The 27403-nt window shown below is 37.7% G+C and overlaps 2 protein-coding genes and 1 long non-coding RNA gene across 4 annotated transcripts; 2 read left to right on the plus strand and 1 right to left on the minus strand.

The window, feature by feature from the left end:
• Positions 1-409: 409 nt before the first annotated feature.
• fwd (phosphatidylinositol 4-kinase beta fwd) lies at positions 410-27397 on the minus strand. Its single transcript, XM_064679629.1, has 12 exons — positions 26479-27397; positions 7965-9433; positions 6089-6200; positions 5153-5429; positions 4923-5087; positions 2303-4765; positions 2124-2242; positions 1928-2065; positions 1580-1854; positions 1417-1505; positions 1190-1354; positions 410-1123 (listed from the first exon to the last, which is right to left on the minus strand). Exons 2-12 carry the CDS (start codon positions 9140-9142, stop codon positions 936-938), a joined length of 5169 nt encoding a protein of 1722 aa, XP_064535699.1. The 5' UTR covers positions 9143-9433; positions 26479-27397; the 3' UTR covers positions 410-935.
• Positions 15220-15995, plus strand: LOC135426497 (uncharacterized). The gene is made up of 2 exons (XR_010435907.1): positions 15220-15327; positions 15633-15995. It is a non-coding gene; the product is annotated as an uncharacterized LOC135426497 (long non-coding RNA).
• On the plus strand, positions 21006-22267 carry LOC135426460 (uncharacterized). 2 transcript variants are annotated; one of them, XR_010435901.1, is made up of 3 exons: positions 21006-21318; positions 21374-21668; positions 21738-22267. XR_010435901.1 is itself a non-coding variant. In XM_064679552.1 (2 exons), the coding sequence occupies exons 1-2, from the start codon at positions 21130-21132 to the stop codon at positions 21533-21535; spliced, it is 351 nt and encodes a 116-aa protein (XP_064535622.1). In that variant the 5' UTR covers positions 21006-21129; the 3' UTR covers positions 21536-22267. The 2 variants fall into 2 exon arrangements, 1 of the variants encoding a protein (XP_064535622.1); XM_064679552.1 differs by having other exon boundaries at positions 21374-22267.
• Positions 27398-27403: the final 6 nt, after the last annotated feature.

A 27403-nucleotide genomic window follows, 5' to 3' on the forward strand; every position in this document is an offset into this window, starting at 1 on the left:
TTTAGATAATTATAATTATCATACACGTAATTTGTTTTATGTTTAAGCCGAACATATGAGTACTTTTGATTGAAATTAACACTTTAAGTGTCTAACTATTATTTTATGTTCATTTGAATTTAATTTGATTTTTGCCAGTATTTTGATAGCTTAGTTACTATAAAGTAAGAAAAATGTTTGGCTATATAAATATAGTAATATATATATATATGTATATATCCGTACAAATACAAATATGGGGACTTTGGGGGGCGAAAGCGAACAGATATTTTAATGTAATTCCCATATCTACGAATAATCATATTTGCGGCATATCTGATCAATATGATTATCGGCATTTTATAAATAAATATGAGTCTGTATTGTTGGAAAGTATTTTAGTTGCTTTAGTTATTAATAAAAAACCCTATAAATGTTGGAATTTCATTTTAATCGTTCAGACATTCGAATAGTAAATTTGTTTTGCATCTAGTTTTGTGAATAGCTGAGTGAATTAATGATTAATGTTTAGCATATGCAATAATTTCTTATAAAATGAATATGAATGAATACGTGACGACTTAGCGGTATTTTCTAATTACAGTCATAGGTTCTTATATATATATACAAGTCGATGATTATTATGTTTGCTTAATGAAATGCAATGCAAGACCGAGACAAGACAGACAGACAAATACAGTCAAAGGCATTTACACTTTTACTTAAAAGCTAGACAACATTCACTTTGGCCTAACATAATATAATAGAATAATAACATTGCCACAACGCATAATCAACGATTCTGGCTACAATAACAGTTATTGTTTTGATTTCGTTTTATATACATATATATAAAATTTTTCTTTAAACATACTCTTTTGGTTTATCAGATCGGCATTTTAGCACACAAGATGATTAATCAATCCGTTCGCTTAGATTTTCATAAAAAACCGTTCTCACAATATGCCATTCGTATAATATTGATAGCCATCGTACAGTTTGGTCGATAGGCTCTTCAGTGAGTCCTGTACAAGCTGTTCCACCTTGCGTTCCATTTCCTGTTCAGTTAAATTCATGTGAAAGCGTTTTCGGAGATTCTGTACTGTGCCGGAACAGCCATTCTTAAAGCACGGCAATTGTGCATCTAAAAGGGAAATCACAAAACAAATTTCTTAAAAATGTTTCCAATATTATTTTCATTCCTACATACTACTGCGCATGATTTCCACAAAGTTGATTATGCGATCCATATGCTTGCGCGAAGACATCATGCCGACGAGAAGCAGACGATTAAATTCTCGCCAATGTACGGATCCAGTTCCGCCCATAACATCGACAAATTCATGTGTAAGCTTAAAGGGTGATTGCTCGAAACCTGCAAGAGCCAGAATAAAATTAATATTATCATATGCAATTAATATTATTTTCAATACTTACCCAAATTTTTGGGAGATATGCTTAGAATAAAGCCGAAGTCTATGTGTATTATATGACCATCCGAATGAAAGAGTATGTTGCCATTATGCCTATGGAGTGCAAAAGGCAAATCGGTATGTACAAATAACTTCCACATAAGCACATTCCACATCTCAACACTTACCTATCCTTAACCTGAAGCAGGTAGGAAATCAGACAATACGCCGCACAACTCTGCACAAAATTCTTTTGGGCTTGACGAAAACTGTCGCCTGTTGGTGCTCCATATTCGTCAATAAAGTAATCTCGCAAAGATTTGTTTGAGTTCTTTTTGATTTGATGCAACGAAACGGTGTTCAGTATAGGCTCAATCAGACCACTGTCATTCGACAGGCAGATTATCTTATATGGCCGTACCCACAAATCCACATGCTCTTCCTCCCAAATAATCTTAAACATCTTTAAATGAACCAAAAAAAAAAACAACAATTTAAAGACTAATCATTGTTAACGCATAGTTTAGTTCACTTACCTGCAATAGCTGCGTAGCCATCAGTTCTTGCCGTAAATCATCTCCACATTTGACAATGGCCGACAACAGGCGCCAGTTTGATAAATGGCCATAGGGCGAGGATTCGCGAATGAGTTTCTCCTTTTCATGCCAGGGCTCCTTCAAAGGATACGAAATATTAGAGCCTCTGAAATGCATACTATTCGGGTGCACTAACCTTTAGAGCTGCCGCCGATGGATCCTCTGGATCATTGCTAAAGGATTTTGTATTCTCGCAGCTCAAATTGTTGCAGTGTCGCGTGCGCACATCACCAATGTTGAAGACAATTGGTGGACCTGTGTAGGTAGATTTGTTAATCTTAACTAGGCCGCCAAGGATTAATATTTCACATTTACCCTGATCTCTGGAGTCGCACGAGTCCATTGACATCTGTGATATGGCGTCCCTTTCGCTGATCTTGCGCATATACAAGTACTGCGCGGTGATCTGGTCATCCTCCTGCGACCAGACATCATCCTCATTTAGCTGCAGCCCGCCCAGTGATTGCAGATGATGGCTGTTATTGCAACTGCAGCAATTGTATGTGCCCGGCTCGCCACAGCCACCCCCCTCCGCATGCGATTCAGTGTCCTTTTTACGGCGGCAACTGGATCCATGATGAGTGCTGCTACAGCTGGAGGTCCGGCTGCAGCTCTGATGTGTATTCAGACAGGCGCCCTCTAAGTGCTCCTCACTTTTGGTGTGTCGCAGCGATGGCATCATTTTAGGTATAAGCGTCGATGTGTAAATATCTGGAACTTCCACCACCTCCACATAGATGATGTACGGCGTTTTGTCCTTGGAGTTGAGCACAGCAGTCTTCTCCTCTGTGATGCGCACCACGTGATGCGGAATATCCGAGTAGAGCGGCAGCCAGACACGAGCGGGCAAATTTTTATTGATCAGATTTAGAAACATGCGCAGTGCCGAAGTCTTCTCTGCCTTCGAGGGCAACGAGATCAGATTCTTGCCCACATTCATAAGCGCCTTCATGAATTCTTTCTGCGGCGCTGTCTTTGGCGCGCCGCAATTGCATAGCGTACGCTGCCCCAGAAGACCATTCACCTGTCCACGCACCGTCTCAAAGCAGGTGCACCCATTATCGAAGGCAAGACCCGAACTTAGATCGCCGAGAAACAGTTTGGCGGCTGTTGTGGGCAGCGTTTGTGTGGTGTACGGCGGCTGCTGGTACATCCGATGCGTTATGCTGAGCGTGTGTGGGCTGCGGGAGTCGGCGAGCAACACTGTGGCATCAGACTGGGAGCGGTGATGGGTTTTCTTGACGAGCGCAACAGCTTGACCTTGGCCATCATCAGGTTTGGTTTGCTGCTTGTTCTCCTTTTTGGGAAATATCTCCTTCATGAGCGCCAGCTTGGACTTACGGCTGTTGCTGCCATTGCCCAGCGAGTCCACCTGATAGTTGTACGCCTCCAATAGCCACAGGCACTTGAGGGAGAAGTCCACGGACTTGCGACAGCGAATGGTAAGATAGGGATCCAGCACTTCGGCCAGTTCATCCATTTGAATATACATTAATATCAGCTGTGGTATATAGAGATCCACTTCTTGGTCCAGAAAGCTGAAGATCTTATTGCCAATGAAACTCAGCACACCAGGCTCCTTCGAGTAGAATAAATAATGCACAGCAAAATGAATATTGAATACGGGCGATTCAAAAAACCGCAACAGGCCGCTGGGACCACGCTCCGAGCTCGGCAGCGGACCAGTTGTGGGAGCCCGGTCGCTGATGAAATATTTCACCACGCCCGGCACTGGCATTTTCAGTTGGTGCAGCGAGCTAATGGAGGAGCTCTTCGGCAGCGTCGCATCGTGACTGGCGTCACCAGTGTCTGCCCCCGGTAGCCGCAGGCTCAGTGTGCGCTCCTTAATCTTTACATCCATGCCAGTATCCCGCGTGGGCACAAGTTTGCTGGCGTCTATCGGCGCCTCTGTGGTGGGTGTTGTTGTGTTAGCAACAGCTGCGGCAGCAGCAGCAGCAGCTTTCTTGCTGGAATTGGAGCTGCGAAGGCTAAAAAACTCTTTCTTTTTGGAAATATCCGTGGGCGATTTCACCAGATCCTGCGACATTTGGTCTGCACTGCTTGGCGCGGTGTTCGCCAAAGATTTCGCCTTTAAAATGTCCTGTAATTCGCCAGTTTTCTGCTTGGCCGCATTCTTTTTCTCATGGTTCTCGATGATGCTTTGCGCCGTGCGGAAAATAGCGTTTTTTGTGGCGCCGAAAAAATTCTTAAAGAGCACTTGATCGTTCTTGCTACTCTCAGTGGGCGTGGCAATGGGTGTGGGTGTGCCAGCTGGTGTCATTGTGGGCGTATTTGCTGCTGTCGCCATACTGTTATTGGACATGGTATGTGTTGTGGGCAACGGCTCATGCTCCCCCTCCTTCTCGTCTATCAGCGGCGCGCTGGGCGCCATGCCGAGCTCAGTGTTAATAGCAGCCTGTGACATGTTCATTACGCGATAACGCATCCTATCATCCCCATCGTGTTCTTCCTGATCCTCCAGCTGTTGCTGCTGTGCTGCCGCTAGCTTGGCTTGCTCCCGTTTTTGTTGCTTTTGCTTACGCGAGGGTCGCAGTGTACGGCAGTCGAATTCGTTGGCGGCATGCGACGGAAAGAAATATAGATCCGGTTCCATTATATTGTATTCTTCGTCCATGGACGTTGTTTCCAACATATCGATGCATTCCGCCTCGCCATCCGCGTCGGCATCGGCATCCATTTCACCCGAATCGAGCGACTCATGTGAGTGGCATATGCGATTCAGAGATATTTGGTCCGACTCCGATCCACATATGATGCCTGACGTGATGAAAGGGGTGAAGGGTAGGGTGTATAAATAATTATGCTCACATAATGTTCAATAATGAAAATTACATGGAATCTTGACTGAACATGTGTCAAAAATTCAAAAATATTTCCATTCGGAGATATCTTCAAAATATTTCAATAAACCTACCGGAATCATCAGATCCAAGGCTAGTCAGATCCTCACGTTTCTTGTAGCTGCCTGTTCTGCTGCAGTTGCTGCTGCTGCCAGCATTGCCATCGACCGTGTCCTGGGCAACCGTCGTCACCAGCTCGTTTGACTTGGGTCGTGTTCGTAATGTTGGACAGGACTCAACTAAACGGAAAGAGCACAGTTACAGTTAAAAATAACTTGCATGTCCGCCCGCTGTAAATACTTACTAACTCCAGTGGGAATATGGTGGTTCCGTTGCACGTGGAGTACGACTGCAGTTGTTGGTGGATCCCTTGCTACCGTGACAGAGGCAACTGTTTCAGAGCCCGGCGCTGGATTATTATTGTGTGCAACAGTGAGGGGTGGCATTGGCGGGGATGTGGCAAGTGCGGCCGTTACACTTGCCGCAGTTGTTGCAATTCTCGAACACATATTGGTGCTGAGTATTGTTGATGGTGAGCAAAATGTGGTCTCACTCTCGGCATTGGGCGAGGAAATCTCGACCTGTAGGTGTAAAAATGTTCATTTAACAATAATAATAACTTGTTCACAAAAGCATTTTTTACTTTTCGGCAGCTCCGAAAATGTCAAGTGCCAAAAAACAATTCAATAATATAAAAATGCTCTCTCAAAAGATTGCAGTCGAATTTAAAAGTTGTTTAAGCTGCGCTGCAACAATAACAGCATACACGAGATTTGGGCGCGTGTCTGTGTTGAGCGAATAGGTCCGACGAAATAAGTGTTCGTGTCACGAACAAACAAAAAACCGACACGCACTCAGCTCTAGTACAAAGCACACACTCTCTCTCTCTCTCTCTCTCTCATTATCTTAATTTACACTGTTTTCAGCTGCGATGTTGTGTTCAGTACAACTGGCGTTCAGTATTTTTCGTTATATTGCCGCTCTTGATAAACACAAATGTAAACATAAAGAGTGCAAAAAATAAAATGTTACTTAACATGCTACAAGCATACATACATATGTATATGGAGCACAATTAGTACGCGTGCACTAATCCAAACACACACTCTGTAAATATGTATATGTATCCAACTCCGTAACTTTCCAAATTCAGGTGCGCCCACAATTTGCAACATTATACAAGTATTGTAGGCGGGGGTTTATTGGGGTTTTATAACTGAAAATCTCTAATATTACTCACCTCAGGAATGCGCTGCAGGGCGCTGTCCAGACTTCTATTGCGATGATGTTGCGTGTGATTGATACGAGTGTTGGTCACTTGAGAAACGGGCGGCAGCATAATGCCCATTGATCTAAAAATGTAGAAAAATAATAACTTTTATCAGCATCTACTGTCTGTAATCATGGCCAAGCAACAACTTGCCTGCACTCAGAACATAGGAAAATTATTAAGGTAATTACTTTTTTTACTACGATTGCCTCGTCGATGTTGTGTATGACAAGGAAGGAGGCACATTATACATATAGCAATGTCTCTTAAAATAATACATTTTCAGTAGGTACAACGCAAAACAATATATATCGAAACACTAAAAACAATGACAATGAGAAGGCTCTAGTCTCCGGTGCCTGACTAAGAAATACCCTGTATGCACTTTTGAGTATCGGTAACAATAGTCAAATTCCTCAGTACTCAAAATCCAGAAAATGTTTTCTTAAGCAATTACTGTGTTAATTTGTCGATCATATACATACACAAATAACGATGTAAGTATGGTGTATGGTATGGTATCAAGATATATGGTTATCCTTAATTTTGTGTATGGTTTTTATAATATGCAAAATATACATAGGCACAACTCAAGCTTATAATTGATATTCTATTATCAATATCGCACAGAATATATCAGAAGCTATCGAAAAATTAAAAAATGATTTATACTAGATATGTTTAGAGATTACAATAATCCACCTTTAGGCTATGGATCCACGCGTTCGGACAAAAATACGACTGTGGTGTTTTTGGATGATCCTGATCAAGTATACAAATGTACATATATGTACTTTATGGGTTCCTATTTATTACTTACATTTAAACAAATACAATATACCCATTATTTTGTTTATAAATGGGTACAGGGTATTAAAATAAAGCACGCGAGCCCATATAAATGCACTAGCAACCGCAGAGAAGAGTGAGAGCAACAAGTGCTCGCTGTACGAGTAGATTCGTGGAGACCCTCTGGCAAACTGGTGTTGCTAGCGTCACTTTCTGTATTTCAATCTAACAGCCATGTTAACAGCAGAGTACTCAAAATGGAACGTTTATGCTCAAAGTTCTCACAATATTCTGCCGCTTTGGACAATTTGCGCAAAAATTACGTATGTGGTATTGATAATTCTTTTAACAGATAATAATAAAAACCGTTGATGGTGTGTCATTCGCACTATGTGTTTATCACGAAGCAAACCAAGCGAAACAATAAATACAAACAAAAACAAAAGGAACTAACTCTTCGGTATGCCGAAGATGAAATACCCTTGTCCGCATATATCAGATATGACCGTCTTGTTATAACCATCATTGTAGTTCTAAATTTAACATTACAATAAATATGGGGTTCCGATTATGATATGATTTTACATAAAGTATTTGATATTCATACTTAGAAAGATCACAATGTTTTAGTTTATGTGTTACTTTGATAAACAAACAAATTTGTTGATACAATTAAGAACTCAATTTTTTTACCGGTCGTCCCCATAAGGGCTATAGATATACATGATACAGTATTCGAAATTAAAATTTCTCATGTTGATAAGATTTGACTTATACGTTCGCATAGTCAAGCTCCTAATTAGTAATTGGTAATCGGGTAGCTATCTTGGAAACTACACAAGGTATTTATAAAAGAACTTTGTTTTCAAACATTAGTTTCTATTGCAGTTAATGATTAAATAGTCTGATCCGATCAATTCTGATCGCTTATTTACATCTATTAAAATTGATACATATAAATAGACAGGAGATGCGTCCTTCCAATCCGTTACACCCTTAGTGGGGAAATCACAATACCCTCGAGTAGAACGTGCTGGAGTAAAACTTAAAGACTCACCTGAAATCTAAACTCAAGTTTCTTTGGTGCGTTGAAATGCGTTTTGGTGGTATACCGCCCGTCTGGGCTCCAGTTAGTCCAACGCCAGTTGGCATCACGCTTAAATTCGGGCGACCATGCACGGAGGGCATGGACTGATTGAATCCACGGCTGAGGCTTAGGCGAGGTTTCGTGTAGCGCACGTGCTTGGGCGTGCTGGCCGCCGAGCTGATAGTTGGCGTTGAAGTTGTGGAGAGGCTAAACTTGTTGCCAATGCTGGGGTTTTGTATGCTGAGGGGCAATGTAACGGGCGGGGCTTTAAGGAACGCAGGCACATAATCGTCATGACCTTTTGTCAACACGGGCGATGCCAGCGTCGGCTGGTAGTCATTTTCACTATTTAAGGTGCACTCAGCGAGTGGCTCCTCCAAGTGAAAGGACGACAGCGTTGTGGTTGACGTTGAGTGTGGCTCACAATTGGCCGAGGATGTGATGGTCAAAGATGCGCTGGAATCCTTGACAGGATTGGGACTGCAACTGGAGCTGGTCTGTGGGTTGGCGCCCACCACCGTTGGACTGTGCACCACGGTACTGTTGCTGTGTTCGCTGGAGCTGCTTGTGCTGTTGCAAGCGGCCGTCGAATGATCCGAATTGTCATCTTCATCCGGCGACGTTGGACTATGTCGGTCGCAAGGCAATGCGTAGATATCCATGTTACCATTTTCGGCCATCACCATATTGGAAATGCTGCTGGTTAATCCGTTCATCTTGCCGTTCATATTGTAATCAGATTGCGGTGCATCGGCACTGGACAAACGCACCATGGCGGGTGCACAATGATCGACTACATCAGCGCTTGCGGCAGCGGCATCTACCGCTGGACGGAAGTGCAACTTATCGCTGCTCTCCAAGAACGAATTGCTGCTGCGCATGTGGAGATCATCGGCGGCAACGGCTACAACTGGTGACAGCAGCTTGTTGGCAGTCTCAATTTCACGTATTTGTCGCAGGTATTGATAGCCATTGTCTTGGGCCACAGGCTTCTTTCTGATGCCGCCGCCAACGCTGGCTATGCTTAGGCCAACAAGGCTGCCGTTTTGCTTACCGTCCGTTGTTGCAACATTGGACGTAGCTGCCACAGCTGTTGGGCCGGTCGTGTTGCTTTTCTTGGTCTTAAACGCTGAGATGACGGAGTTCATTTTTGAATTGCTTTTAAGTGTTAGGAAGTAGGGAGTCTTGAGAGTCTCAACGTTCAGAGTGAGATTGTTCAGTCTTAAGACTTTTGATTAAGTGTAGGTTTCTTTAAATGGTTGAATTTAAACTCAGATGTTGTATAACCAGCTCCATTGTTAGCTGCTGCTGCTCGATGAGAAGGTGTGCCATGAACTCATGTATGAAATGGGGTATGAATATAATGTTTGATGTATATTTAAGTCATCTACTCGCCGAGTGCTTTGAGCGGCTGCGTAAAATCAGCATATTTAGGTTCGCTGCAAAATACAAATAAAATTGTGTTGATTAGTATTTTGTTATTATTTGTAGACAAATTTGAGTGGTTTTTTTATAATCTCAGCCCATTGAAAATCGTTATGATGTTTTTGTGAAAATGTAATAGACAGAAGGAAGTATTTTTGACCTCATAGATATCAAGAGGACGAGCTGAGTCCAAAAAGCCATGAATGAGTCTAAATTGAGAATTGAGCTTTGGTATGTACATAATTTTGTATGCAATATTCAAGGTCTGAAAATTTCATAAAGGTCAGACAACGAACTTTATCAAAAATGCATTCCAATACTAATGTGGGAAAAGGGTGTACAGGTTTCGTGTGTTTCAGAATGTTTGTTAGGGCATCTTTTCGTGGATTTGGGGTATCTCATAGTCGGCACCCCCTTGTGTTTTTTCTTTTTCTAAACCTACTTGAAAAGAAGCTTTTTATTTAGCAACTAACCTCTATCCCAATCCCATTGCCGCTCCATTTGTTTTTTTTTGTTTTTACTGTATTGCCATAATCATAACAGATATACAACTATTCTCTTAATTCACAGCTATACGTATAAATATTTATGTATATGTGCGAAAAAATCTCTGGCCCATGACCAAATGCAAATCAATGACGGCAAAACCTCTGTATAAATACATTTTGTACGTATTAAACAGTCAAGTGGCCTTGACAATATATAAATGTAGGAGACATTCAAAAATACATGTATACATATGTACATACATAATATACATAAGCGATTTATCAGTGATCAATATTTTAAGCAAACTTGCTATTCACTGATAATACCGAAAGATATTCCGGTTATTTAGCCCTATATTGAGAACATTTAGTGCAGTTTAGACACAGTTCCAAACGTTTGCTAATTATTATTTATTTATATTTGAAATTACGTCCCAATTAAAAAATACAGGCATCGCAAGAATTGAAATCCCGGCAACAAGCTCTCTTTGCTGTCGACTTTTCGACAGCGGAAGATATAGATTCTTAAATGATTGTACATTATATCATAAGTGTTAAAAGAAGATCTTATTTTGACTACCAGTTAGTACGTTTATATAAAGTGGTTTTCATTTTTTCTACATTTTCAATCCAACCAAGCATGATGGTTTAAATATATTTAGAATCTGAATCTAAATACCATCAGCAAAATTGCCGATCTGACTAGGAAAATCTATTTTTAATGGTGTTACACATTTCGTGGGAAATCATGAGGCCCGCTTAGAGAGCGTACAATTTAAGGGGTTCCTCTCGTCAAAAACAGCAAATAAAAATATAATTAAAATTGAGACCGGAGGCAGTTTTGTGTGTCAACGTAATTAAAGGGCTCAAAGTAGCGCCAAGCGCATTTTATTAATTTAAGAATGTAATCTTTTTAATTAAATAAAAAATAACAAAAAACTACATGGAACGCTAAGCCAGCAGATTAACTTCGTTCCCTCAGTTGACCTTTGGACCATCAAAACTGTCCATTGTCTACTTGCCAACACGTGTGAAAGACGACCTTCCGACTTTGTGTACAACGCATATCAACCTTCAATTTACAAATTGTATGAGGAGCAGGTCAACTTTATTATACTAAAATTAATTGATGAATCAAAAGGCGTATTCAGATAATATTTCTTAAATTTTCAATGAGTATTAGCAGGGCAAGCGGAAAATGTTCGAACCGTTCTTTGGATGTTAGTCACATATTTTGCTTCATCTCTTGTTATACTATTTTTCATATCGACTACATCATAGCACTAAAAATAAGTAAGAACATTTCCAGAGAACCCATAACTTAATGGATTATTCAATTGATTATTCATCTGAACAGCTACACTTGAGATTCTGCAGTTTTTCTTTGGGCGCGGGAGGTGGAATACATATGTGAGTTTAAGACTCTCAGAGCTATTGAGTTTTATGAGACTAAATTCTCATATCATAAAATACATACTTAAGTCATTTTCTGCTTTTTCTTGTAGAGAAATGTAATTTCGTATATCTTTTTAAGGCCATTTTAATTGACAAGCCATAAAATAACATATATCAGTTGAAGTCCTTATTAGTTTTCTAATTAATCCTGACATGTAGGAAACTGAACAACGAGGCTGTGTGACAACCCGAACACGCTTGCCGCAGACCGCGCACTTTATTATCAATGTGAAAAGTTCTTAATCTGTGTAAATTATAAAAAACAAAAATATTATGAGTTTAAAATCTATATTTATCAATATTATGAAAATCAAAGGATATATATACATATGGTCGGAGATTCCTGTCCGTTAAAATATTGCCTATTTTATCCATTTTTAATGGGTTCAGGGTAAGGAAAAGTAAGCTTGTTAGTTTGTAATGCTTATAATGATAATAATAAAAAACTATATAAATTCTCTGTATAAAATCACAACAATATGTTGCTCCAATATATTCGGAGAACTAAACAAATATAGGTTTTCGCTTAAAGTGCATATAGGCCTGCTTACTGTGAATCGGTCAACTTGAATTTCCCTAAATCGTTGGCTTTTTCTTGTTAAAACGTTCTTGAATTCGTCGTGTTATTACAAAAGTTTCATTAAGTTGTCTCAGTCGAGCAATACCTGTTGACGACTATCTAATTTCAAGGCAATTGGATTTGTTAGTTTTGCTTGCCGTGTGGTCGCTCACCTGTCACATATCCATATACCCATTAAAAGAGTCGGGGAATTGAGCAACAAGTGCGACGACATTCGGCATGTGCTCGACAGACTTGATGTTGCAAGCACGCGCTGAATAAATTTGTTGCTTTTTAAATAATTACTGATGAACTTGATCCAATTAAGAGTCAAAGAGTTCAACAACTATACTAAACAATGCCAAGAACCAAGTAAATAAACACTAGAAATCTCAACAAAAATACATAGGCGAAATTCTTTAAATTGACTTCTCAATGAAAACCGATAGACGGACATGGCTAGAGCAACTTAGCATCTCGTACAATAATATATACAGACTTTTTGATGTGTTCCTCCTGTTTCATTTATACACATATTTGCACAGCTTTATAATACTCTGTTTACCTTTTTGGTGGGTACATACATAAAAGTGAAGAGTAGCAAAACTTGACCCCCGAACCTGCTACATTCTTAAATTAATCATCACAGCAATCAGTCAAGGCCTCCGAATCACAGACAAACGAAAACAAGTTTATTTTTCTCGATTGGACATGGCAACCCAGAGACAACCAGAGCTACCCGGTCCGTGAAAGTCGTCGGTCTGGCAAGAAATAATACTCGAAATTGACCCCACAATATACACTGTCCGTGGTTACATGCATCGCTGCTCGACACCCTACACGAAAGAAGAGTGTTTAGTGGAGAGTGTTCGACTAGTATATACCAAAGGGAATACTCTTAACCTATTTTTAATGGGTACCGGTTATATAAATAGTCGCCAGAAATGCGAAAATTAATAGAGATAACAACACCCTTCCAAAAATTGATTAACTTAATAAAAATGAAATTTCTTGCCTTTGTATGAAACTTGGTACACTTACTTTAATTTAGTAGAGCAGATCCGAAGGTGCAGATACCATATACTACCATATACTTGTAATTGGTACATGGTATTCGTACTCTCTCGAACACAAATCGTTTAAATAAAATTGATATTTATGGTCTTATAGTCGGGACGATTGGATTAGCAAATATCTCAAATATTCGCTTTGCTTAATTGTAATGACAGTCGTTTAAAGACAGATTCCGAATTATCTTCATAGAGAAAAACAACACCTGCCCAGCACAAATTAACGCAATAAAATTAAAATTTCTTGCCTTCGTCCGGAAACTTGCGTAACACACCCCATAATCCAGCAGTGAAAGTTCCACTAGCGGATACCCTATGTTCTCTTAATTAATTTGTAATGGTAACAGGGTATCCACAAGGAAACCAACAATAAGCGAATAAAATTGAAATATCCGGAAACATGTTTTAATCAACCTTTAGCGGTGCAAAATTTCCAAAATGGAATCGTCTAGGAAATGGCACAACTTAAACTTATCCATCTCCTCAACTCCAACTCCAACTGCAACTCCAGCCGAGCTCAGAAAAACCAAACAAGTATATATTATTACAACATGATAATGCTGTATGGACTTCCTGTCCGGACTGTGCAAGCGACCGACTACTTATTGCGGCTACTGTGGATCGAATTGTTCTCATGCTGATTTTGTTGTGTAAGCTTCCCGTTTTACCTCGATAACATTGCCTGACGAGTTGACTGGCTTCTCCCAGTTTAGTTATTCAAGTCATGTCTTGCTTGGCAATTTGTTTTGTGTTTTACTTTTTGTTTTCAGGCAAGTTTAAGTTTAGTTGTTTAGTTACTTCAATGATTTAGCAGCTTTTCGAATGATGATGTTGGGAGTAGCAAAAAAAAAACATAAAAAAACTGTTGGATGAACTCCGTTGCCTATCCCAATATACCCAGCGAAACGCGGTTCTCTACATTTACGGCCAACAACTGTACTTTACATATTTTTTCCTTTAAAAAGAAGTACCGACCATTTAGAATTGTCAGGGGAGCAGTTGGGTGAAAAATTAACTTTCCAAAAAGCTTGCACAGACAGTTAAAAATAATATCAACTATTTCTAATGCCTCATTTAAAGATTTATACATTGCTTGACAAATTAGTAGCTGTGCTAGGTATAGAAAGTTTTGGAACCCGAGCTGTTTGATAAATAAATTCGCCAGATACATCTGAAAATATTTCTACGACGTAAACAATATTTTTAGGAAGCTGTTTAGTTTCCTTGTGTAAGATTCGATTCACTTTGTTTTATGTGCCCAGTTGAGGCATACCTCTGAAGTCTGTACCTGCTGTGCCTACCTGGACCAGCTCTTTGTTTCCAGCACTTGGCTACGCTGAGATTTTCACAACTTTTGAGGCCGTTCGGATGTACAGCAATGCACTAAGTAACTGTGGTCTTCAAATTTCAATTTTCTTCAATTCAACTGCCTTGAATCTCTCTTTTTATCTAACGCACTATATGTTGTTTCTGCAATTAAATATGGAATATATAAGAACAAACATCGAATTCTCAATCAAGACTCGAATCTGAAACGTATCGCACACTAGTCAGTGTCTCAAACTGCTGCTACAAGCTAAAACACCTTTTTGGTTGTAAATCATTCATCACACTGGATGTGTGGGTGAAGCGCGTATAATAAATGCTTACGTTTCCACACTACCTTATGTGTTTCTTTACCTATCCTGATGCCACCTTCTGCAAAAGGTTCTTCAAAGGCTTTAATAAATTCGCACCCAATGACAGAGAAATATGTTTAAAATTGTGAATTTTATTTTTATTTGCAATCTTAAAATATGCTTAGCATACGGTAACCAAGTTTGACTCATAGTTTTTATACTTTGATCACCAAATAAGGAAATGTATATGGATGTGTGCAATATTCTGGTTGCTATTCGTCTGTTTGTACGTACGCTGATCAAGAATATATATATATATATATATGTAGATGAAAATGAACAGTTCATTAGTTGCATTAAAAATAATTGTTTTATCCTAAATCCATTCAAGATGCATAATAGGTACACTGAAATTGAGTGAATGTATGTTACTTTCAGATATGTATATATATATATATATATATACGTACGCGTTGTAGGATCTAAGTTGCTTTCATCTGAAAGTAACATACATTCACTCAATTTCAGTGTACCTATTATGCATCTTGAATGGATTTAGGATAAAACAATTATTTTTAATGCAACTAATTAACTGTTCATTTTCATCTACAGATCTAACTGCATTGTCGGCGAGTTGGAGTTGGAGTCAGGGCAAGACTTGGACGCATTCTCGACATAGTTCTGGTTGCATAGAATTGAGGGTCGCAAGATCTTTGGGTATGCGAGTGCACTAATTTTCTGAATTTTCTTTTGCCTTGCCAGCAACAATAACAACCAAAACTCTGCGAAAGTTACGCTGCAGCAAATAAGAAAATTTCTTTCAGCTGCTGACGATGCTGATGATTTGTATGCAGTACAATAATTTTATGCTCCAAAGCATTTACACAGACCGCACAGTTTTAAAAGCTTACACATACACACACATACGATGAACTTTTTTATATTAACTAAGATTGTAACCATATGTCTTCACATGTGTTTGGGTATACTTATTTTTGTTAATCTAGAACAAATTCTTTCAGGTTTTCTGACTTTTGTTTCGCAGAGCCCACTTAACAATATTTACCCAATTTATTGGGAGAACCTCTCTGCTCTTGCTAAAGCCAGACTCCTAATATCCATTCGCTAGTCTCCAGTTGTACTCAGTGGATCTAATGCCATTCCAAATGCCAAACAACGTGGGCTGCAGTTTTGGTTCTGTTGCTGCTGCTGTTACTTTTATGGCGGAATGTGACAGTCAGCAGCTGAGCGCTAAATTGCTTTTGATTGTTCTTAAATATAAAAATAAAAGAATTAAACAAAAATATGTAGTTGCGCACACAAAAATGTCAACCTCCAATTAAATATTTATTTGTTCGATTCAATAAATCAACTAACAATTTCCATATATATTTAGACACATGCATTCCAGATGTGGTCATATGGTAAAGGTGCCCCATGTTGATTCTTAGATATGATAGGGATATGACATTCAACATTTGATACTATTTCGACACTGCATAAAGCAAAAATTATTATAAATTGGCCTCTTCCAATCAGTGAAAAACTTATGACAACTCGTCTTTGCTAGATAATCCCATTCTACTAAAAGAGCATGTGTAAAACGAACCTTGCAAATTGCAAGGGTATTCCAATGAGTGGTGAAATTTTTGATCTTATACTTCATTAATGATGAAAATTTTATTAGAGAAAATCCAACAATCATTTTCGGTGGTTTAGTTCATGGTTCGTCCTAAGGTTCGGTTCGTAAACTTGGTTTAAAGTATATTTCATTCTAAAATTTTAAAACATGATTCAGATAAGGATTCGGATATTTTGTACACAAATAATTATATCAATGTTTCCGTTTGTTGCAAAGAATAAGTAGAATCCCATGTCCAATCTGGCTAAAATCCGATTTGCTCCCTTCAAATTAATAAAGCTTAATATATATTTTTAAACAAAACGTAAAAGCTATGGACTGCATGTTTGATCATCCACCGAATATGCATACGATTATTAAAAATAATTATTTTTAATTTAATTTAACTATAATAAAAGCCTGCATGCAGTCCTTGTCAGACATCGGCTATAGAAAGTACAGACACTCACTGTATGCACAAAAATAAACTTCCCCTAAATTAATAATAATACTAATCCCATTAAGATGGGCTGGAGAGCAGGGCGTTGTCAATCTAAAACACATGGCGAGGAATGGTTCAAGTGAGCCATAAAATGTGAGGGTCAGCAAACACAATTGAGTGTGAGTTTTAAAAGGATGACGTTCTTTCGCCCCTGCAGGATATGTCTGTTCCTTTGTTTTCTGTTTATGGTCATTGTCTGAATTGAAGGTGTCGGCTAACACAGACAGCTCCACATGTTTGTAATCCTGCGTTTAAACTATATATAAATCTGTTATTGACTAATTGGTTATCAACGCACGGACCGAACAATAAGAGCTGAAAAGCTGAAATTTTTACTGAAGCTTCGTGTTTGGTCGAAAGTGAGCACTAAGACGGGCAATAATAGTCCTGGTTTAGGTCTATGGACTTATACGCGGCAGTTCGCCGGTTCAAATTCCGCAGCAGTTTATCTAATTTGACCAGCCGCTTGAGTAGGGCACGAAAGACAAATATATTTTCCATTTTATTGCATTTCAACACTATTCAATTGACCCGGTCGAAGCCGGGTAATTAACTCTAGTTTCAAATAAATGTCTTCAATATGTGAAATATTCGACTCTGTGGCACAACAACACTTTCTCGCCGCGTGTGTTCAGTTAATGCGCAACATGAGAGCTGTTACACTTTTACACACATATTAACTATGCAAATTTGCCAAACAAACAAACAAATAACAAAAATAAACGGCAAGCAAAATTTACACAATTCCAAACGCTAACACCGTTTGGAGTTTATGAGTGTGTATGTATGTGTGTGCGTGTTTGTTTGTATCTAAGCAGCGGATATGAAATCACCATATCCAAACTAACGCAGCTAACAGTTCCACAGTTGGAGCTATTACTGGGTCTGAGATAAATGCAATTGGGAAGGAGATAGGATCCACTGAACAGCATCCGCAATTTTCCATCAATTGGCTTTCGCCAAAGCAAATGGAAAACTATGCGATTCAATTTAAGCGCACTAAAGCGGACTTCACTTGAAAATCCAGAAGCAGCTTTATAACCAAGCTGCGACATTTCCAATGCCTGTAACAGGTGAAAATTGTTTACAATTTTGCCTTAATATTCCACTACGCAGTTTCAAAAAGACGTATTACCTTTCTGCACTTATAGGAACGATAAGATGTTTGTGTAATATAGAAACTAATCGAAATATTGATTCCATACTTCTCGAATCTAGTGTCAACCATCTTAAGTCTTACATTCTGTCAATTGTGGTTCATAAACCGCAAACAAAACAAATATATGTGCGCAAAGATAAATCTAGCCTGTTCACGAGACCCACAGCGAAATTTTACGTAACATCTAACCTCGTTGTATAATCTGAAGGTCAGCCAGAGACATTAGAAAACTGGTAGAACTCGTAGAAATCAGGTTGAATAACATTAAGATAGTAAAGGGTAAAACCTGGACTAGGGCCACAAATAAAACAAATTGTTAAAGGCATTGTTAAGGCACTTTAGCCAGATACTCCGATTCTATATACCAATCGTATCCGATCAGATTGAATATCTAAATAACATCAAAGAACTGCAAAAAAAATATAAAACAGTGAAGGAATTTTTAAAAATAAAAAGTTTTTTTTGAGAAGCTGTAGCTTTTCGGACGAATATGGACGAATGCCAGCTACATCTAAAACTATCGAAATTTAAGGTCAAAAGTTCAATGGCATTGATACAAATTTCAGAAGGGTTTCTTTTAGATAAGTAACGTGTTTTTATTAGAGTTGATATCGAGCATCTTTCAAAATAAAATTGAATGGCACTTTATTAGGAAGTTCGAGAAAGTATTTGCTTTATGTATTTTTTTTAAATATTTTTAAAGCATATTTTCCAAATTTCCAAGGTAAACATAGCTGAGTGTTAGCATCAGGTATAGGCCAAACATGTAATTTTGCAAATGAAAGCTGGTTAGGTGATGGTTTTCAAGAGATTTGGGTTAACCGAACCAAAAACGTAATAAGAGAAAGATAAACGTCAGAGGTTAGTAAAGTATTCATCCATAAATGGCTGTGTGAAAAGCGTGACTATGCGTTAAACACCATTTAGATGTTTTATTGAGCATTTAAAAATAAATGCTTGCGCATTTTTGTAATTAATGAAATGCTAGATATATTGCACGGCGTGAAACTAACTAAATTCCACTTTCAGTAGACAATTTGATGCGAATAAGCTGTGCTGTTTGATCAAGTGCTCCAATATTTACCAAAGGAAAACCATTCGAATATCATAATTGTTAAATACACTTTGACATTTACAATAAAAAGTTGATTTATGGATATTAGAGCTGAGGGTATTGAGATAAGAAAAAAGATTTTAAAAACGATAAAAATGCATAGTATATACAATGATTTAAAACTTTACAAATAAGTCTATTTGATTAGTTATTATTATTGTAATTGTTATTAATTGAATATACAAATCATTCTGTGAAGAGAAATTAGTGTGCTTAGCTATAAGTCATAAAAGAGTTACACGTTTCTGTTTATTTCTTATCAAGCTCTGTAAGTACCCATAATAATACAAATCTTACTTAATTCAAAGTCTAAAGATAAGCCAAAGGAAATTCTTCACTTATATGGAAAATAAAGGCATTTGAGAAGAGAGATATAAATAAAAGCAAGGTCTCGATTTGCACAATTTAAAAAAATTAAAATACCAATGTAGACCATGCATACGTACACATTCATATTCATGTCCACATTAGTACATATCATGGAAGTGGAATGTATAATATACATATACAATACGATACTAAATATATTCAATGAGTGCTCACTATGGCGTCACAGCATACAGCTATAATAATAGTGAAATAATTTCCATATATAAAAGAGAATTATTACTGTACGCTCCAAACATAACAATTATACTATATATATATATATATATATATATGTATATATATATAAATGTGAATTTTGTAAGCCGGATGGAAATTTCAGCATTACAAAGCCCTTGCCTCAGCGGCGTGGCAACTGGCGCTGCTGCATTTAACTCAGTCGAACGCTATGCAACAGGAAACAGACTTGACAGAATTTATCTTTACTTTCATAAAGTAAGTATGGCCAATGGGGCTTGCAATATGTATTAAATGTATATGTATGTATGTAGCAGTAAGACAGACAGCCAAGAGAGCCAAATGCAGGGTGCATGGCACCGGGCGCAGTGTATTAAATGTCGGCGAGTCGGGCACGCCAATTGAAAATGATTTGCGTCTTGGACTTTGCTCGGAAGAGCGGGGCAGATGACGAAAATGAAATTGAATTGATTTGAATAGAATAAAGAATAGAATGCCTTATCAGCTGCTGAGAGACAAATGAGCAAAAGTCACAGACTGAATACAGCTATTTAATGAGTACATACAGTAACGAACAAAAAACTCCGTATGTATTTATATTTCTTTAAATGGAGAAGAAACCCCGAATAGTTTTGAACCGATTCTTGACACGGATTTTATGTATCCGAGTGATACATAAGATTTTTTTCAGAATATCTCCAATGAAAGGCTTTTATACCCGGGATTCTCACTTATTTGCCGAATAATCAAATTTGCTGACAAATCATTTTCGGTTATTTTGAGAATTTTTTACTTTGATTTTTTTTCAAAACATAATTTACTTTCGCTTAAAGTGTAGGTGCTTTAAGTTGAACCTTTTATATGCACATGCAATAAAAAATACACACTTTCGGTATAATATGATATGTGGATCATATTCTCTACAAGGCAATGCAAAACTGGTTGTCTCGATTATATTGACCGCCACTGTTTAATTATATATTTATTCATAACAAAAGGCAAAAGTAAATGATAATTTGCATAAATAATACAAAGAGAGTGAGAGCGAGAGAGAGAGAGAGAGAGAGATAGAGAGAGAGTGTGTGTTGATTTTTAGTTTATAAATAAGTCTATATATATATATTATATTATGAATTCCTTTATGAGAATACCTTAGTCTCTATGTCAAGCAGCCAAGCTTTAGAATAATGATGATGCCAACTCTCATCTCTACCGCTTTGTGTGGGTATGCCTAAGGAATTTGGTGCTGGAATGTGTGGAATTTTTATGAACTGAACAAAACATAACAAAAAATTATAATTTTATGCGACATGTTTCTATTTGCATGCAAGCATACACACAGACTTATGTATTTAGGTTGCAGCCGCATTTATTTTATGAAAATTCCCCAACAACAAACTTTCTCAGCAGGCATATGTGTGCTGTCATACCCTATAATATAAGGCATGAATCGCTTTGTTCAATCTTCAAACTATATTTGTAATTTCATGAACTGTTTTATCGGCAAATTAAGAATATATTTCGGTTTCTGCTGCATTTGTCGTTGATTGCATATTAAAATGACAGAAATCCCCAGGGCTTACGACATTTTGGACAATCCGAACTTGGTAGCACCGCTACCCTATCTAAACTTTTTACGTTATCTCAAACGCAAGCACCCACGTTTTGGGCTCCGGCGCCTGCTGCAGGAGGCGCCCGCGCAGTGGGATGCACTGAACAAGGGACAAAAGAATTTATTTCAGAGGCAGGTGAGCGCATATACCAGTCTTCACTGTATTGTGTTATTTTTTTATATCTCTCCAGCGCATCCTGGCAAGAATTGCGCGCTCTACTCGCGCTCGTCTCCGCCGCGTCCTGCAACGAAACAAGACAAGTCCGCGAAAGCGCAATGCAGTCCGACGTCTCATATACGATAGACGTCCGCGGGCGTCCCAGGCGCGCAAACGGGCACGTAAAATGAATTGATCTTTAAAGTCTACAGATATTATGAGGTATATTTCATGCATTCCCGAAAATCTGGACATAGTCGAAAACAAACATTGGCCCAAAGCAGAAAGTCTGATAACCTGCAGGGAAAATTACTATACAAATTTAACTAGTGAATATTAAAAATGTTTATCATAAACACACAAATATGTGGGAGATAAACATATATACATTTTTTCAGATTGCTTCCGAAGTATAGTTGACAAAAATATTAATAAATATAAACATAAACAAAAGCCATCGAACAGGCATTTCAAGTTCTGGCAGCTTACTTTGGATCGATTTTGTATACCAGACGAGGAGGATTTCGGTTCCGCTCGACTGACGCTTGGGTAAGCGGAACTGAAGACAATGTAGACATGGGTCCCGCCAATACGAATGTGATATGCAAACACCTGACGATGGCTTTCACTTTTGCATGCTTCATGCGTCTCTTCGCCTATTGCAACATGAGAAAGACGTAGAAAGAAAAGCCATTTCATTTGATTGTATGCCGCACTGTTGCAGTTGTACCTATATGCCTCAGAATCGGTGGAAGACAAATTTGTTCTTGTCCTGAAAGTTTAGATGTGAACTTTTTAAGTAAATAATAAAATCCCAAAAATAAACTTTAATTCCACAAATAAGACGTCAAATTACACGAAAGGTCAATCCTTGAACTAAGAGCCAAATGTTAGGGAGGTTTCAAAAATCAAAAATTTTTAAGTTTAACTATTTGCGGCGGCAAATTATTTTTCCGCTTGACACAGACAGCTTTTTAGCTTGTGAACAGAGAATGTAAGCCTGAGCTGAACATGCACATATAGTCTCTGAACAGTCAGGCAAATGGCAAATGTATCTCCTTATCTCCCGCCTTGTTCACACTTTAGCACAACTCTGTTATAGCAATTTATGGCCATTTAAATGTTGTAATTTTTTATAAACAAAAACACGAAAAAAACGTCTAGTGATCTGAAATTTGCTCTGCTCTGGTCAAAAACAATGGCTTTCGCTTGTTTGTTGCTTGCCCGCACATGTGCGCCACAGAAATTCTCTACATAGGAATTTGATCCCCAACCTCGCTGCTCATTTTATCGCCTCATAAACAATCTTTTGCTCTGCCTGACCGACTACTTTGAGCACAATGGAAAACAACATCAATAAATGTAGCAGGGTGCGTAATCAAGCAGGAATGCGGGAAGGGACAGCTCTTATACTCTCACACTCATTGCAGCAGAAGTACAAATGAAGCGAACCATTCGGTTGCACCGTTCATACAGTGCTCGTCACTTAAATAGGGAAGAGGAAAAGAAAAGTCGGCGCAGTGTCCAATAAAATACTTCAACAGGCAAACGGGCTGGCAGATGAATCATTATTGCAATGTAAACGAGAAAGAAGTGCTATCTTCGGCACGCCGAAGATTTAATACCCTTGCAGACCCAAGCATTTCAAAATGCTCATAGTGCTTTGCCCGTATCTAAGAAGCACAGGGAAAATAGTTAATGCCGAGTATGGTTAAGATATAGATAGAAAAACAAAACAGGTTTCCATACAACAACTTAATTTTCGACCGATCGTTCCTATGGCAGCTATATGATATAGTAGCCCGATGTGAATAAGATTTTGCATAAGTGGAGGGAGCATAGTAAAACTAATAAATGCCGAGTTTGGTCAAGATATCCAGAATATATATATATATATATATAGGGAGCTTAGTAAAACTAATAAGTACCGAGTTTGGTCAAGATATCTTGAAAAACATAAACATTTTCCATACAAAAACTTAATTTTCGACCGATCGTTCCTATGGCAGCTATATGACATAGTTGTCCGATCTTAATAGGATTTTGCATATATATGGGGAGCGTAGTAAAACTAATAAATGCCGAGTTTAGTCAAGATAACTTAATAAACAAAAATGTTTTTCATACAAGAACCTACTTTTCGACCGATCGTTCCTATGGCAGCTATATGATATAGTGGTCCGATCCAGCTGGTTTTGACATATGAGCTGCGTGCAACAAAAAGAGGGAACTCTGCAAAGTTTCATAAAGATAGCTTTAAAACTGAGAGACTAGTTCGCATAGAAACAGACAGACGGACATGGCTATATCAACTCGGCTGTTGATACTGATCAAGAATATATTATTTTATGGGTTCGGAGATTTCTCCTTCTATGCGTTAAACATTTCAAGACAAAATTATAATACCCTCTGCAAGGGTAAAAAAACGTTTCTTTAAATATAATTCCTTGTGGTTTCGAATTTATGAAAACGATTTTGAATAAATTTAAATTTAAGAACTTAACGTTACATTTAAGACTCTTACTTAGACTTAAGACAAACTTGCATTTTGAGCATTTTATTTTTTCCTTGTTTAATTTAAAAATAATATAAAAATTAAACTTGAATTTTAATTCGTTTCCCTCACCGTTGGATACCAAGCAGGGCTAAAAGTTATTATTTTTTAATTCATATTTTTAAAGAAATATAAGAGTTTTCATTTGATTTTACTGTGTATCTTTATTCGTATTAAAACTAAATTAGCAAGCAATACATAATATTGGGAAACTGTTGGAAGTTTTAACTATATTATTATAGTATTGCAATAGCTTTACTATTATAGTAGTTATATCTATCTGTCTCCGCGGCTAACAGTCAGAGAGAAACGGGTACTTCATCAGTGAGTAAACCATTTTTCGATTGTTATATTCGTTATATAAAAACGAAAGCTCAAAGCAATAACCGATAGTTTCAAAAATTGATTGGCTGTTTATTTATTCCCTTTTGGTTTTATGCTTTTATTACGAAATGTATAAGATACATATGTTAGTCAAGATCTCTCAATTAGTGTACTTAGGATTCGGTAGCCAAAGGAGAATTATTCCCTTTTGGTTTCTTCAAATTGATCGCCTCTTAAGTGGCCAATTGAGAAATGGAATTCGAATCAAACTGAGTAGATCAGGTGGGGACTTAAAGCGACAGGTTTCAAACTGACTCTGACTATCGACACATTAAATCGGAAATCATTAGTTGAAATTCCAAACTGGTTCGCTTTTGTGACGACTTTTGGATGGGACAACAAACAAAATTTGCTGGCTTCGCGTGTTTAACTCTCTGTCAGTGCCAGTTGAGCAACAATTATTGTTTAAATGTTGGTCAATTTTGTCTAAAGGGGAGACTAAGACAATTTAAGCGCTTATGTCACTTTGCCATTTTGATTTGTTTATCATATCATATCAATTATTATTAGGAGAAGCTACTTTTTCCCTTTTAAGCTGTGCTTATGAAATGCAATGGAAAATTAATGCCCCCACCCCTAAATGTTTGTGTACTTCTACTAGCATTTTTATAAAAGATAAAAGCCAGGAAAAATTGTTTAATAAGCACAGGGTATAATGTGAGATTTCGACTAGCAAACAGCAAAGGATAAACTATGGCGTGATATTTGGGCGAAACGAAACTAAATTACAGTTGAAACAAAAACAACGCGTCAAAGAGCAAAACCGAAGCAAATGCAAAACGAAAACACAGATAAGTGAAGCTTTGCACCGAAGCGACGCGTCGGCAAGTTGAGCTTTGTACGAGCGGGCGAACGTGTGTTGTGAGACAACAACGGTAAAGATTTGTGTACCACACAGTTAATTTTTGTTTTGCACCTCGTCGGTATTTTCGTACTCGCTGTTTGCTATGCTGTTACTGTTGTGCTTGAAAGAGTTCATCGACATAAGCGCTCTCTGTGGCTGGCGTAAGGTCGTCGTTGAATTTATCATTACATATTAGCTTTCGTAGAGCACCAAAATAAATAAAAACAACAACAAAGTTTCACTTTCGTAAGCCTTTTTTAAAACGATGCCGCTGGAGAAGCAAGAGAGAGAAAAAAGCTTAAAAAAGTTGATCAATTAAAGGGGAATAATGGCTTGGGGCTATGATCACAGCTGGCACTAGAGCAAGCATACATACAGCATATACATATATATCAGTCATTACATCGATAAGCGGTCAATAGCCACCAATTAAACCAGGAAACGTTAAATTCGCCTTCCCAGACAAAAATTGCTTAAATGTCACTTCTCAATGAATGCGACTGTGTCTACCGGCTGGTGTACATACATTCATACATACATGTGAATATAAGCGAGTACAGTGAAAGATCTACTAGCGGACAGCTTTCTGGGGAGGACATTTCTTTAAGTTTATTTTATTGTTTTGACATTTCTTCTTTTCATTTATATTCAAGTATGCTTATATGTATGTAAATATTGCTGTATGTGCTCGTGTTGGTCCCATTTTAAGTATTTGTATTTGAATTTTTTGCGGAATTTTTTTGTCTTGCTGATTGTAATCAATGGGGAAGCCATTTCATAGGTTTCACTTAGCGTACAAGCAACAGGAGCAAATGTTTGCCCTTTTCGGGAGTTGCGAACAAAAGAAATTCTATGAAATGGACCAAAAACTCAGTATTTATCGAAATACAAATATATCAAACTGAATACGATCTGATCTTACATACTTAAACCCACTCCCAAAAAGGAGCACGATTTTTTTTAGATAGTTTAGTTATATATTTCAAATTTGTCAGATCAAATTTAACCGCGTTTCCCTAAAATCAATCAATCTCGATTTTCAGTCTCGGTTTTTAATTTTTTAGTGTCCTTTGCAGAACTATCGACATTTGTATTATGTACATTTGTATTTATATACATAAAAAAAAATGAAGTAATAGTTGTATTTTGCGAAAACATGGGTATGGGTACAGGATATCTCTTAGTCAGGCTCACATACTTGTTATATATCCACTTAATTAACGACCGATTGGCAGGTAGGAGAGATAAAATTGACAGCAAAAAACTGGTGCGAAAGAAGACCCGAAACAAGTGTCTGCGTTTGTATGCATACATATGCATGTATGTATATGTATTAATACAGATGTGTGGTGATTACCTTTATATTTGCAACAGTTGCAACTAACGAGTATTAATTCCTGGTTGTGCAGTGTAATCCAAAGTTTGTGCAATGTGTACAGTGGTTGTTGGTTTTCTTCTTAATTTTTTGCAGTTTATATTTTAACATTAAATTATGTTTGTTGTAACACTTTCACTTGATGTTGGGCATTGTTATTAGAAATCACATACAAACGAGGCGAAAATATTTCAATTTTATATGTTTCGCTCTCTTACGCTTACAAACATGCACCGACACCCGCGCATACAGTTGCAAAAACAGTGTGCAATACGAAAAAAAAACAAACTGCAGGTGAATTTGATGCGGCAATACTAAATATTTGCGTATTTAAAGTGCCAAAATGCTTCCACTTTTAAGGTGCTTACAATTGTGTTTTTGTTGTTGCAAAACAAACTCAAACAACGACACAACAAGAGCACATCGTACATATGTATGTATGTATACAACCTACTACGTACACAGCGACTCACACACACGAATTGCGGCTTGCAAAAAATCTCGTTTTGGCTTTCGTTGTATGTATCAGCGTGCTAAATTCTACTTAAATCGCAATTTGACATCAGCAGGCAACACTTGTTTCAATATTTGAAACGTAACACTTTTTATTAATCAATTCATTATTTTGATTGCATTTAAATATTTGTTTAATTGGTCTCGCGCATTCTCTTTTTTTGTTTACCATGTATGTTAATACACATACACATTCATATAAAATCAAATGAGATGCAACGTACACTCCTTTCCGTATGTGTGTTTGGAACTATATTGTATACGTCAACAATATGCTATATTCGTCATAGCGCATATTATTGTTAAGAAGCGCGATAAAAACTTTTTTGTTTCGATTGCTTGGATTTTTCACTATATTAACAAATTAAGTGAAGCAGCTAGGCACCGACGCACA

Source organism: Drosophila montana, unplaced genomic scaffold (assembly GCF_035044405.1).
Source record: "Drosophila montana isolate Dmon_TW-CO22-7 unplaced genomic scaffold, ASM3504440v1 contig_203_1, whole genome shotgun sequence".
Classification (NCBI taxonomy): Eukaryota; Metazoa; Arthropoda; class Insecta; order Diptera; family Drosophilidae; genus Drosophila; species Drosophila montana.